At 33.3% G+C, this 14,321-nt stretch overlaps 1 protein-coding gene across 1 annotated transcript; it reads right to left on the bottom strand.

The window, feature by feature from the left end:
* Window positions 1-626: 626 nt before the first annotated feature.
* LOC148952754 (uncharacterized) lies at window positions 627-13,049 on the bottom strand. The gene is made up of 3 exons (XM_089087400.1): window positions 12,939-13,049; window positions 9,633-9,863; window positions 627-998 (listed from the first exon to the last, which is right to left on the bottom strand). The coding sequence occupies exons 1-3, from the start codon at window positions 12,987-12,989 to the stop codon at window positions 681-683; spliced, it is 600 nt and encodes a 199-aa protein (XP_088943526.1). The 5' UTR covers window positions 12,990-13,049; the 3' UTR covers window positions 627-680.
* Window positions 13,050-14,321: the final 1,272 nt, after the last annotated feature.

Below are 14,321 nucleotides of genomic sequence, written 5' to 3'. Positions count from 1 at the left end.
GATATAAATATATTTTGAAAAAGCAGACGATATATGACTATATGACATGTTCAAAGCTTTTAATCTTCTCCTAAAAAAATAAAAAAATAAAAATTGCAAACATGAACAAAATTTTTTGTATCCGTTATTTGTATATATAAAGAACTCCCAAGCGCCTAAACATTAGGTTCTTGCAGTTAATTTTTTTTTTTTTTTTTTTTGGGGGGGGGGGGTACTTGTTTTACATGGTATATTTTTCTCAAGAGCGCTAGCACCTCTTAGAAATACGAGCCATGTATTTTCAGGATGTAAGCCTCTCACCACAATCTTTCAAAGCCGAACGTCTACCATAGTTTATAAAATTATTTTATGTGCAGAATCTGCACTAGCCGAATCTGCACAGAGCCGAACGTCTACCATACTTTACAAAATTATTTCAAGTGCAGAATCTGCACTTAATTATAGAATGCTTCAGCGCAAGATAAAACGAGCATCTTAGAAGGGCAAACGGTCTCCGGCAGCGTTATTAGCTTCATTTTGGAGACCATCGACTTTGCTTTATTTATGGATCAGCGGATTTTGCAGTCCTCCAACAAAACAGGGATACTAATGAAAATCCCAATTAAAAAAAAACGAAACAAACAAAATAAGAAAGATAGAAAATGTATTTCAAACTCTCAACTTGCAGCTACTACAGTATCTCAAATTGGAGCTTGCAAATTTTTTACCAAATTTTTCTCTGACATTCTCTTCTCTTTTCTTTGTCTATCTTTTAAGTCAATTTTTTCTTCAAACGCTTTCTGCTCCTTTATCAAATAATGTTTGGTTGCTTCCCAGCGTTGCCAACGTTTCATAACTTTTTCAGGGACTCTTTTCGGAGCCTTTTCACCTTCAGGAATAATTCCTTTCATTTTTAGATATTTCACTTGAAGGTCAGGCAAGGACAAAACTTTATGAATTCTCTTTCTAATGGCACTCGGCGTTTCTTGATAGATGTTCTTCTTATCCATAGCCATAGCCTAAAACAAAAAAGAAAGATACAGATACAACATATGTAGCCCCTAATTTACTCAGCAGCGTTTTCAAGAAAAAAACGCACTTTTTAAAGTTTTTCGTTAAATTTCACACGGATGCGTGTTTATTTGTTTTTGTTTGTTTTTTTCCCCAGAGGTGCTCGTATCAAATCCCTGATCGCAGAAGATCGGGAGAGGGCTGATTTGATCGGAAATCAACAGCTCTACTGTCCTTTATAAGTGACCAAAAATATTGGAGGTCAGATAACCCCCCACCCACGTTCATTTTTCCCGGAGTCACCCAATAAAAATTTTAAGCTAGCCATTTTTTTCAGCATAATAAAAAAATCGAATAGATATGTCTTTGAGGATGACTTGACCCCCCAAAGTCCCCGGAGGAAGGGCGGCAAGCTATGAACTTTGTCCACTGTTTACATATAGTATTGGACAATGGAAAATATACAGACATTTTCAGGTTTTTTTTCTGTTGATGAGGGGAGGAGGGGGAGGGGTTACGTGGGAGGATCTTTCCATGGAGTGTTTTTCGTGGGGAAGGGGATTTTCCATGGAGGGAGAGCCGGATTTCCCAGCATTATTTATAAAACAATAAGGAATTAAATTTTTTTAAAACAAGTTTTTTCAACTGAAAGTAAGAAGCAACATTAAAACTTGAAAAAAAAACAGAAATTATTCCGTATAAGAGGGGGTTGCCCTCTCGTCAATACCTCGCTCTTTAAGCTAAAGGTTTTTTTTAGAACTTTTATAAGAGCTTATTATTCTAATTAAACGGCCTTTGTGATTCAGGAGTCATTCTTAATTAACTGGAACAAACAAAAAAGAAAAAAAAACGCAAAGAGCGAGGTATTGAGGTAGGGACGAATCTCCCCCCCCCCTCATGTTCATAATAATTTCTGTTCGTTTTAAGTTTTAATGTTGCTCCTTAATTTCAGTTGAAAAAACTTGTTTTTTTATTTAATCTTATATAAGAGCTGCTTTGTAGAGCATGCCGTAAGTCCAGAGAACATCGAGTTTTGTCATTTTAATTAGTCCTAGAAGGTGAGTTTTGTGTCCTGACATTGACTTTGCACTGTATGTATTATTCCACAATATGCATTTCTCATTATAAAAAATTGTTAACTATATTAATCTTTCACTGGATGTGACTTTGCAAGCAATGAGTTTACAAAAAAAATCCATCTTCAGTTATATTTTTTTTCTTCAACATATTGAAAATATCCAATTAAATATGGGTTTTAGCTACATCAGTTCCTTCATCAACTTGTAGGGTGAATCCTGAATTTGAAGTGCGCATTGGAAAAACTAATTGATCGCCAAAATCGTCTCTGATGATCGTCTAATTGATTGTCCCCCTGAAAGGACTATCCAGCAGCATTTATAAAATCTCGCCAATTTTGCTTTAAGATGGTGACCTAGCTTTTGTTCAGCCTGGGCCAGTAAACCCCCGTCAGTCTCGAAAGGGTTAAAATATTTTGCGTGACTGCGTAGTTTGAATTTCATTTGATATTTTTTTTTTCAATCCTGTCTAATATTCGCGCCTCCATAGACTAGTCCGTGTTTCCCTAGGGAAGCGCGCCTCCCAGTTTGGAAAACGCTGGCCTAGAGTTTCCGATTTATAAAAAGACAACGCACAACGATATATAAATACACTTCTATTCCAAACATCCTCATTGTGTAAAAGAAGGAGTGGTTATTTCCTTAGTTGATCGAGTGCTAAAAATATGCTCAGAAGCTAACATAGTCCCAGAACTGAACTGTCTCAAGGAGTCAAGGACATTTTGTTTGCAATGGAGATCCCATTTATTTACTGGAATTTATTATAGAAAAAAGGTTTAGAAAGGCAAAACAAGATGCATCAACACCTCGACCCTTGACTGAAAACTCCCCGTTGTTGACCGATAAGAAAAAATCCACTGTTTTACCCTATATTCCAAAATTTAGTGATGAAATAAAAAGAACTAAAAAAAAAAAAAAAAAAAAAAAAACAACAAAAACGTTATGGTTTTTAAGGGTCTAAACAAAATGCAGATTTTTTTTTAACTGCGGGAAGGATAAAACTAGCCTTATTAGTGTATAGTAAATCCCATGTTCTTGTGGTTCTTGCGGTAATCGAGGCACAAATTATCGACAGACAAAGCCATGATGGTATGCCAAAGGCCTAAAAACTTTAATTCCATCTTGGTTCAGCACATTTATGATGACCCTTACCATTCATTTTATTTGAAAACGCTTCCATTTTTTTACGTTGTTAGAGGTCTCACGCAATTTTTCTGGGAGGCAGTTGAAATAAAAAAAAAACCTATACACCAAAAAGTCGCCCTTAATAGAGATACCAGTGAAACTTACCTAAGCCCCACTTATTATAAATTTATAAATTCTGACCCTTTATATTATTTTTATACAGCAACTGCTATTTCACAGCCGATCTCTGATAATACCATACCTGCTCAGCAATTAGCGTTCAAAAAACCTTTACGAAAAATAACTTTTCAGGTTTAAATGGCCATTTAGTGATTGATTCTTTTATTTAATTACCCTACCAATATTACTAATAGAAGGCCTATTTTAATTTAGTGGCTTGTTTTTTGTTTTAATTGAGTCCTTAGGACATTCACCAGTATATTTTTTTTTAACTTTTTATGTTTTTTCGCGACTGACAACGGTCGAACGGAGGTCTCGAGCAAAATATCTGCATACTTTTCGTTCCTTGTTTTTCACTGTCTGGAAAAATCCTCGTTTTGTTATCCACAATATTTTTATGAATAAAAAAAAAAGTAAAATCCTCATTTTAAAGCACTAGTATCATAGCCAGTCTTGCTTATCTTGTGTTGGACAAACATGTCTAAACGAATGTACAACAAGCCTTAGAACCATACTAATTGTCTGCCTGATTTTGGCGAATAAGCCTCAGCAGCCCAACATCCTCTTTTCGCGTACCTCTAATCATGGGTACCAATTGCACGGAAGAAAATGCTTAATTAGGAAAAATACTTAATTATTAAGTATAGCTGAAGTTCTTAATAGTTAAATCAAACATGTCTGTGTTTTCATGTTTAATAAAAGTACATGATCACTCCTACTCAGTGGCAGATCCAGGGGGGAAGGGGGAGCCCCCCCTAGCGTAGTCTAAAGTAGTGTAATTTACTTAATTAACCCAAGTTTGCGTTAATTAAACTTGCTCCTAACGCAAGTTTATCGGATCAACCTATTTTGCGCCGACCCCCCCTAAATTTTTTTTTATCGGATCAACCTGTTTTGCACCCCCCCTAAGAAAAATCCTGGATCCGCCACTACTCCTATTCCACCCCAGGCAAAATCACTTTGTGTGGGCCTCTTGCTTACCTGCCAATTACAGCAAGCTACTCTTGTGCGAAGACTCTATGATTCCCAATCACAATCTTGGATATAAATCATAATCAAAACAGTAAAAACTCCAAGTATCGATATTAACGTGCTTCCACTATCTTCAAATCAAATTTCACCAAAACTTCTTGGCTTGTTCATGGAGATTGCAACTATTAGCACGACAAAGACAAATTCTGCAGTAAACATTTGAGAAGAATTTGTCTGGTGCATGTTTTTGGTGCAAAATTTTGGTGCATGGTGCCGAATTTGTCTGGTGCATGTTTTCTCTTTTTTTTTAAATTTACTTAGCATCGAATGGTAAAACTAGATTAAAAAAAAATAAGAAACGGCTTATAATAAAAAAAAAATTTGACAAAAAACATCTAATTAAAAAACATCTAATTAAAAACGACTTTGACGTCCCTGGCTAAAATTTTTAGTTTCTTCCTCTCGTTTTTTTTTCACCAAAATTCCATCTTGTCCCCTCCCCCCCCAAAAAAAAAAAATCCAGCCCTTTTCCCTGAATTTTAGAAGTTTAAAATGGAAGCGCTTATTCCCGTGACAATCCAGATTACTACTACTACTATCAACCCACCTCAGCACGGAGTCACCTGAGGCAAACACAGCTGCACAAGCTCCTTCTCCACCCCAATCTATTCAAAGCGTCATTCATTAACCCTCCCACGAAGTTCCATTTTGCTTTCAATCCTTCTTTTTGACGTTTTTCCACCCTATTAAGGGATGGTCTGCTTTCCGTTTATGATGGAAGACTAAGAGATAGACTCCCCAATCCTCCATATTGGTTTAAAGTATACTTCATGGAATACTTGAAACCTTTGGTCTTTAACCGTGCTTTTGGGGGCTTTAGGGGCCCCCTTCCCCCTTAAAAAAATACACGTTGACCTTCTAAGTTATAGTTGATGCGCAACTACGAAATATTTTATAATTGATAGTAGATGTGTGAGATATATAATATATATCTCTATAACATATAATATAATATATAAAATATATAATATTATATATAATAACCAGAATGATTTTCGCAAGCCCGAGTATTTACTCTACGGCGTAAGTATTTTCGACATAAAACCTTTAAATTAGGTTTTGTTTTCTTAGACCACGCTGCCCTTCTAAAACGAACAAATAAACTTTCAAATGGGGATAAATCCATTTATTTAGACAGTGAAAAAACAGGTACAAAAGTCCAGATATTTCGGTCACATATACAGCGACCGAAATATCTGGACTTTTGTACCTTTTTTTTTCACTGTCTAAATAAATGGATTTATCCCCATTTAAAAGTTTATTTGTTCGGCGTAAGTATCAGTATTTACGGCGTCGGCAGTCGTAGGGCGTCGACCCTCAATGATTCCTCAATTTACTCCGTCATCTTGATGATCGATGCCATACCTATATTGCTCTCAGCAATCATCTGAAGAGCATCCATAAAAATATACAGTTGCTAGTGTTGCTAAAAATAATAGTTTATAATAACTGTTCAGTTAAGTTAAACTGTTTATGAATAACATAGCCAGTTAATAATTAAAGTTTTTTTTATCTGATGATGGAATAAGTTCCCAGAATCAGTTGGTGATTGTTTGCGATGGAAGACATTCTTGAGTGCAATCTAGAATAGATTGCATCAAGATTGCAAACTGATGATTGCAAATGAAAGCAATGAAAAAAGATTGCAAACTGATGATGGAATAAGTTCCCAGAATCAGTTGTTGATTGTTTGCAATGGAAGACATTCTTGAGTGCAATCTAGAATAGATTGCATCAAGATTGCAAACTGATGATTGCAAATGAAAACAATGAAACAAGATTGCAAACTGATGATGGAGTAACTTCCCATAATCAGTTGGTGATTGTTTGCGATGGAAGACATTCTTGAGTGCAATCTAGAATAGATTGCATCAAGATTGCAAACTGATGATTGCAAATGAAAGCAATGAAAAAAGATTGCAAACTGATGATGGAATAAGTTCCCAGAATCAGTTGTTGATTGTTTGCTATGGAAGACATTCTTGAGTGCAATCTAGAATAGATTGCATCAAGATTGCAAACTGATGATTGCAAATGAAAGCAATGAAACAAGATTGCAAACTGATGATGGAATAAGTTCCCAGAATCAGTTGTTGATTGTTTGCGATGGAAGACATTCTTGAGTGCAATCTAGAATAGATTGCATCAAAATTGCAAACTGATTATTGCAAATGAAAGCAATGAAACAAGATTGCAAACTGATGATGGAATAAGTTCCCAGAATCAGTTGTTGATTGTTTGAGATGGAAGAGATTCTTGAGTGCAATCTAGAATAGACTGCATCAAGATTGCAAACTGATGATTGCAAATGAAAGCAATGAAAAAAGATTGCAAACTGATGATGGAATAAGTTCCCAGAATCAGTTGTTGATTGTTTGCGATGGAAGACATTCTTGAGTGCAATCTCGAATAGACTGCATCAAGATTGCAAACTGATGATTGCAAATGAAAGCAATGAAACAAGATTGCAAACTGATGATGGAATAAGTTCCCAGAATCAGTTGTTGATTGTTTGCGATGGAAGACATTCTTGAGTGCAATCTAGAATAGATTGCATCAATATTGCAAACTGATTATTGCAAATGAAAGCAATGAAACAAGATTGCAAACTGATGATGGAATAAGTTCCCAGAATCAGTTGTTGATTGTTTGCGATGGAAGACATTATTGAGTGCAATCGAGAATAGATTGCATCAAAATTGCAAACTGATTATTGCAAATGAAAGCAATGAAACAAGATTGCAAACTGATGATGGAATAAGTTCCCAGAATCAGTTGTTGATTGTTTGCGATGGAAGATATTCTTGAGTGCAATCTAGAATAGATTGCATCAAGATTGCAAACTGATGATTGCAAATGAAAGCAATGAAACAAGATTGCAAACTGATGATGGAATAAGTTCCCAGAATCAGTTGTTGATTGTTTGCGATGGAAGACATTCTTGAGTGCAATCTAGAATAGACTGCATCAAGATTGCAAACTGATTATTGCAAATGAAAGCAATGAAACAAGATTGCAAACTGATGATGGAATAAGTTCCCAGAATCAGTTGTTGATTGTTTGCGATGGAAGACATTCTTGAGTGCAATCTAGAATAGATTGCATCAAAATTGCAAACTGATTATTGCAAATGAAAGCAATGAAACAAGATTGCAAACTGATGATGGAATAAGTTCCCAGAATCAGTTGTTGATTGTTTGCGATGGAAGACATTCTTGAGTGCAATCTAGAATAGATTGCATCAAGATTGCAAACTGATTATTGCAAATGAAAGCAATGAAACAAGATTGCAAACTGATGATGGAATAAGTTCCCAGAATCAGTTGTTGATTGTTTGCGATGGAAGACATTCTTGAGTGCAATCTAGAATAGATTGCATCAAGATTGCAAACTGATGATTGCAAATGAAAGCAATGAAACAAGATTGCAAACTGATGATGGAATAAGGTCCCAGAATCAGTTGTTGATTGTTTGCGATGGAAGACATTCTTGAGTGCAATCTAGAATAGATTGCATCAAAATTGCAAACTGATTATTGCAAATGAAAGCAATGAAACAAGATTGCAAAGTGATGATGGAATAAGTTCCCAGAATCAGTTGTTGATTGTTTGCGATGGAAGACATTCTTGAGTGCAATCTAGAATAGATTGCATCAAAATTGCAAACTGATTATTGCAAATGAAAGCAATGAAACAAGATTGCAAACTGATGATGGAATAAGTTCCCAGAATCAGTTGTTGATTGTTTGCGATGGAAAACATTCTTGAGTGCAATCTAGAATAGATTGCATCAAGATTGCAAACTGATGATTGCAAATGAAAGCAATGAAAAAAGATTGCAAACTGATGATGGAATAAGTTCCCAGAATCAGTTGTTGATTGTTTGCGATGGAAGACATTCTTGAGTGCAATCTAGAATAGACTGCATCAAGATTGCAAACTGATGATTGCAAATGAAAGCAATGAAACAAGATTGCAAACTGATGATGGAATAAGTTCCCAGAATCAGTTGTTGATTGTTTGCGATGGAAGACATTCTTGAGTGCAATCTAGAATAGATTGCATCAAAATTGCAAACTGATTATTGCAAATGAAAGCAATGAAACAAGAATGCAAACTGATGATGGAATAAGTTCCCAGAATCAGTTGTTGATTGTTTGCAATGGAAGATATTCTTGAGTGCAATCTAGAATAGACTGCATCAAAATTGCAAACTGATGATTGCAAATGAAAGCAATGAAACAAGATTGCAAACTGATGATGGAATAAGTTCCCAGAATCAGTTGTTGATTGTTTGCGATGGAAGACATTCTTGAGTGCAATCTAGAATAGATTGCATCAAAATTGCAAACTGATTATTGCAAATGAAAGCAATGAAACAAGATTGCAAAGTGATGATGGAATAAGTTCCCAGAATCAGTTGGTGATTGTTTGCGATGGAAGACATTCTTGAGTGCAATCTAGAATAGACTTCATCAAGTTGCCTTCAAAATACATCTTGTATTAAATAGATAAATATTTGCTGTTATTTCTGGTCTCAGTGCTTTATTTTACAAACAAACAAAAAAAAGTAGACACAATTAAAGAAACCTCAGAAAAGTTTATGCATCCTCAATATTAGCCAGTTTTGCACACTTAGCTTTATAAAACCAGATTTTATTTCGTATCTTACATCAGAAAAAATGTTGAAAATTTTGGGCATACACTGGAAAAAATTCAACCTTCCCCCCTCTTCACCCAAACTGTTCGGTAGATACAATCTTCAATCAAGTCATACACGACATTGCAATGGTAGTTAATTATTTAAATATCAAAAACTTGAAGATTCCACTATATTTAGTTATTTAATTTAATCGAAATAGGGAGTTGAAGAAAGGTCTGTTGCTATAAAATACAATCTTCAAAGAAGTCATACACGACATTGCAATGGTAGATAATTATTTAAATAGCAGAAACTTGAAGCTTTCACTATATTTAGTTCTTTAATTGAACCGAAATCGGGAATTAAAGAAAGGTCTGTTGCTATAAAATACAGTCTTCAATGAAGTCATACACGACATTGCAATGGTAGTTAATTATTTAAATATCAGAAACTTGAAGATTCCACTATATTTCGTTATTTAATTGAATCGAAATAGGGAGTTGAAGAAAGGTCTGTTGCTATAAAATAGCATAGCAGGAAGTTTTCCAAATAGATTGGCTAATACTAACACACTATTAAAATTAGTACCTCATAATCTTCATTGTATTTGTCCACCATATACATGACAAATTCAAATTCACAAGGAGGAATTCTAGGAACATGCACTCGTCTTCGAATAGGATTTTTTAGTCTACTCAATGCAGTTTGCTTTTTCAATATTTTTTCTTCAGACATAACAATTGAAGCGACTCCATTTAATTCAGTTTCCTCAACTGACCAGTTTGTTGTGCTACATAAAGATGGATTTGTATGCAAATCCTGAAAAAGAAACAAAGTAACTACCTCCCCTCTGGGTACGGCCTTGGATTGTAGAGCATACCATATACTAAATACGTAATCTAACCTAACTTAATCTAGCCACCTCCCCCCCCCCTAGCCCCAAAAAAAAACAGTTTAAATATAGTAAACAAATCATGTAAACAGTTTCAAATATATGTAAACAAATATAGAATTTGTATGCAAATCCTAAAAAAAGAAACAAAAGTAACTGCCTTTAATATATGTCATATTTTGTAATTTAAGCACAAATTTCTAATCAACTGTAACCCATTTCCCTTTAAAACACAATCATTTAGCATGAGGACGTAAGTATTTACTTGGAATACTTTTACAACCAAAGTTATTTTATTTTTATTAACATAAGAGAGGAACACTTTTTTTTTACTTTTTATGTCCAAAGGCAGGCAAGTATTTCTCATTATAGATGTCTCATACAATCAATAAATATCACTAAAAAGCAAAAAATTCAATACATAAATTGATAAGTATATCCTGTTTTATCTTACAGTTGCAGGATCAAATTAATACATTCAGTAGGTTTTTTGGTGGGGAGGAGGGTAAAGGGAATTTTGTATTTGGAGGGATTAAACAAAACAATTTTTTCCCGGCCCTCAGAGAATAGTATATACTAGGCCTGTTTTTTCACTCATCAATGTGCTAAGATCTTACATCTTTTGTCAGAAAACGCTTAAAAGTGAAATCTTTGAACTAAGATCTTGCATCTTTTTTTCGTTTTTATGCAAACACCTTTCATCATTCTGCTCTGATCAGCCGTCTGAGAACAAAGATGACTAGATCATCAAAGTTCTCTCATCATTGTCCTATATAGCAGAACAGTGGCGTTCTTCACACTTTTTGCTAACATTAGTGAGCTGAAGATCTTAGAACAAAGATGAGTTAAAAAACGATAATCTTTGCAGAAAGATACAAGATCTTAGATGTAAGATCTTAGTTCTAAAAAACTATTTTGCCCAGAGTCTCTTTGGCTAATCTTTTTATGTCGTTGAAAACTAACACCTTGACAACAACAAATAATAGTGCCTGTCTTTATGTGTGTGTGTGAGAGGAGTAGGGTTCTATCTTGTGGAAAATTGCAACCTAAAAGTGTGTTTTTTGTTTTGGTTTAGCCATTTTCCCCACATGTTTTCTACCAAGAGCTGAACCAGTTTTAAAACAATGGGATTTTGCAATTTTGACACAGTGAAATCACCTTAAAGTATATGCAAAAGGACATAAATAGTATCATTATTTTAAGAGGCAAAAAATCAGAGTAAAGAAATAGAGAAAAAAAAATTGAAATTAGTAAACACACTTGGAACTCAAACAAACACAAATACATAATGAAAGGTGTTACAAGGATGAATAACACACTAAAGCAGACACAGCCTTTTTTCAACAGAAACAAGAAGTCCATAGTTTTATATTGTTCTTACGAGCCAACCATTGTAAGGCCAAGCTGAGAAATAAAAAAAAGAAGAAAAATCAGGGACTTTATCATTTATTAACTCTGATATTGACTAATTAATTTTCCTCTGAAGCTCAGGTATCAAACTAATTTTGTTTTTTCACGTGCTTTGAGCTTTATGATTTTCTAAACAAATATGTTGAGGATCAATGAAAAATATTATTCACATTCCTTGGTAAATTAGCACTTCATTCCTGAAAAAATAGCAAGGGTGCCTAAAGAAATTTTTCATTGGGCGATTTGGTAAAGCTTTTCCAGCAAAAATTTATATTTCTCTGATTATAATACCATTTTTTAATTTTCAGCTGTCTAGGGGGAGACGGCAGTAAGAACTTCCAAAGAACACTGGTAATGTCAATGGCTTATTTGATATTGGGTTGTGATGGCAGATATTAAAATTCATTTAAATTATTCGCTCCAGGGTATATATATATATATATATATATATATATATATATATATATATATATATATATATATATATATATATATATATATATATATATATATATATATATATATATATATATATATATAACCGTCCTATCCGGCTGGGTTGGTACGCTGCATTTAGGATTCTCTGTCCGAGAGGGCGAGGGTTCGAACCCAACTGTCCAATTATTTGGTTTGGGATGGGGGTCAGTGGCGTGACTCTGTAAGCTCAGCCAGAGTCGGCCCAGCTCTCAATGGGTACCTGTAGAAATCTGGGGAAGGTAAACAGGAAGCGTGTGAGAAAGCACAGGATGGTTGACCCCCAACCCCCCATTGCACTTCCCGGCTGAAGGGCCAATAAACGGAGATCAGCACCGCCGGTAAAGTCCAATGCTGTATTCTTGACCTTACCTTTACCTCAATATATATATATATATATATATATATATATATATATATATATATATATATATATATATATATATATATATATATATATATATATATATATATATATATATATATATATATATATATATATATATATATATATATATATATTTGAAATAGGTTCTATACAAAAGACAAAGACAAGAAAAAAAAAAGTATAGTGACACAAAAGCAACAACTAACCCAAAGATCAATAAACTACTTTTGTTTACTGAATATTTCTTTTTTTTGTTTACTGAAGACTGGCAAAAAGAAGAAGAAAGAAACATAAGTGTAGGAAAACTGAAAAAGAAATTAAAAGTAAACAAAAATAGAAAGGAAACAAAGCAGAAGTAAATATAAACAAACAGCAATAATCATAATATGATACGTAAAATTAATACTAGTACTTAAAGCTAAAGAAGAAACCAACAAGAAAGCCAAATCGAAACAACTATACTTCTCAGTTTTGTTAAAAACTAAATAAAAATTAAGATTAATTTGAATCAAATACAGTCTAAGATTTTTTTTTTTTTTGTAAGCAATTAAAAAGAACAGACTAACTGTATAGCAATGAAGTCTGCATTTAACAAGCATCCCAGAACAATGTAATACAAAATCAGAGCAATTTTAGTATCTAAGTACAATTGTAAAAACATTTTTGAATAATACTGAATTAATAATGAGCAATAATATGAGCCTAAACATAATAAGGTAAAGTCTAATACCTTTGTAAGCGGAATCGTGAGTATTTTTTTTGGATCCATTGCAAACCCCATTTTATTCAAATTTTCTTGAATTCCTTTTTTTTGGTTCCATTAAACTTTCAGTACAGGGCTACCAAAAAAAAAAAAAAAAAAAAAAAAAAATTAGAACAACACTAGCAATAAAAAAATGCCAGTCAGCTGTAACATTTGTACCTTTAGGAAATGGAGGAACTTCGTACTTGGTTGCAAAATCTTTTTAGTGACAATTATATTTTATAATTGTTATATATGTATATATATATGTATATATATATATATATATATATATATATATATATATATATATATATATATATATATATATATATATATATATATATATATATATATATATATATAGACCCCGGTGCTACGCGAATGAGGAAAGACTAGTAATGATGGGGCCAAAAATAGCACGCGCCGCCGCGCCGCTGGGAAGATGTTAATACTGTACCACCGAGCCGCGCAATATAGACTATACACATTATTGTATTCATCTTACGTTCTCAAATCACAGCAGCAAATTTCGACAGAATCAAGCCTTTTCACGAGTTCAAAACTTCACAATTTGTTGGCTCTAAATTGGTCATTTTCGTTATTCATCAACAGAAGTAGAAATCTGTTAGAAACGAAATGACTGGCGTTTCAAAACCCTTGCATAATACGAGTATTTGAATTATCAATTAGCTATGTATTCTTAGCATGAATAATTATCAAAATTAGTAGTTTTTTTCATCGAACATTACTGCATATACAACTTCAAATACCATATCACAAAATTCGTCAGTTATCTGGGTAAAAACTTTCAATATAACTTTGAACTTAAAAGCTTAATTTGTTCATAATGCCCTTTGCCTATATCTGTTTTGTCACCTTTAAAACAGTTGAAATGGGCGACTTTGATATCGATTGTTTTTTTGTTTTTTTTGCTCTTTTGGATTCTTAAAAAGACTTCTTTTATTAAAAACTGGTTTTTACTTATAATTTTAAAAAAATGCATGTTAAAATTTTTTGGCTTCTTTATAGAATATGTCTCATGTAGGCTAAGATTGAACTATTGCTTTTTTATTGCTTTTGACTGTTGTTTTGCAAATTATTCGTTTTTTCCTTTTGGGATTCGTTCCAAGTTATAAATAGATAAATACCTAATATCGGTCAAGTTATAAACTGCATCTAAAAGGAGTAATTTTATCAAAATGAAAAATACATGATGAAAACTTCACAAGAGAACACTTCAATTACAATGAAACAAAAAACACTTAATAGTTTATTCGGTATGAAGAAAAAATTAAATGCCAGCTATTTTCTGGTAAAAAAAGATAAGCTCACCATTTTTAAATATAATTAAGCGAAATAATATGCAGA

Source organism: Artemia sp. Qi Xiang Cuo, chromosome 4, assembly GCF_049724085.1.
Source record: "Artemia sp. Qi Xiang Cuo chromosome 4, ASM4972408v1, whole genome shotgun sequence".
NCBI lineage: Eukaryota > Metazoa > Arthropoda > Branchiopoda > Anostraca > Artemiidae > Artemia > Artemia sp. Qi Xiang Cuo.
This window is presented reverse-complemented; position numbering and strand designations above follow the sequence as displayed.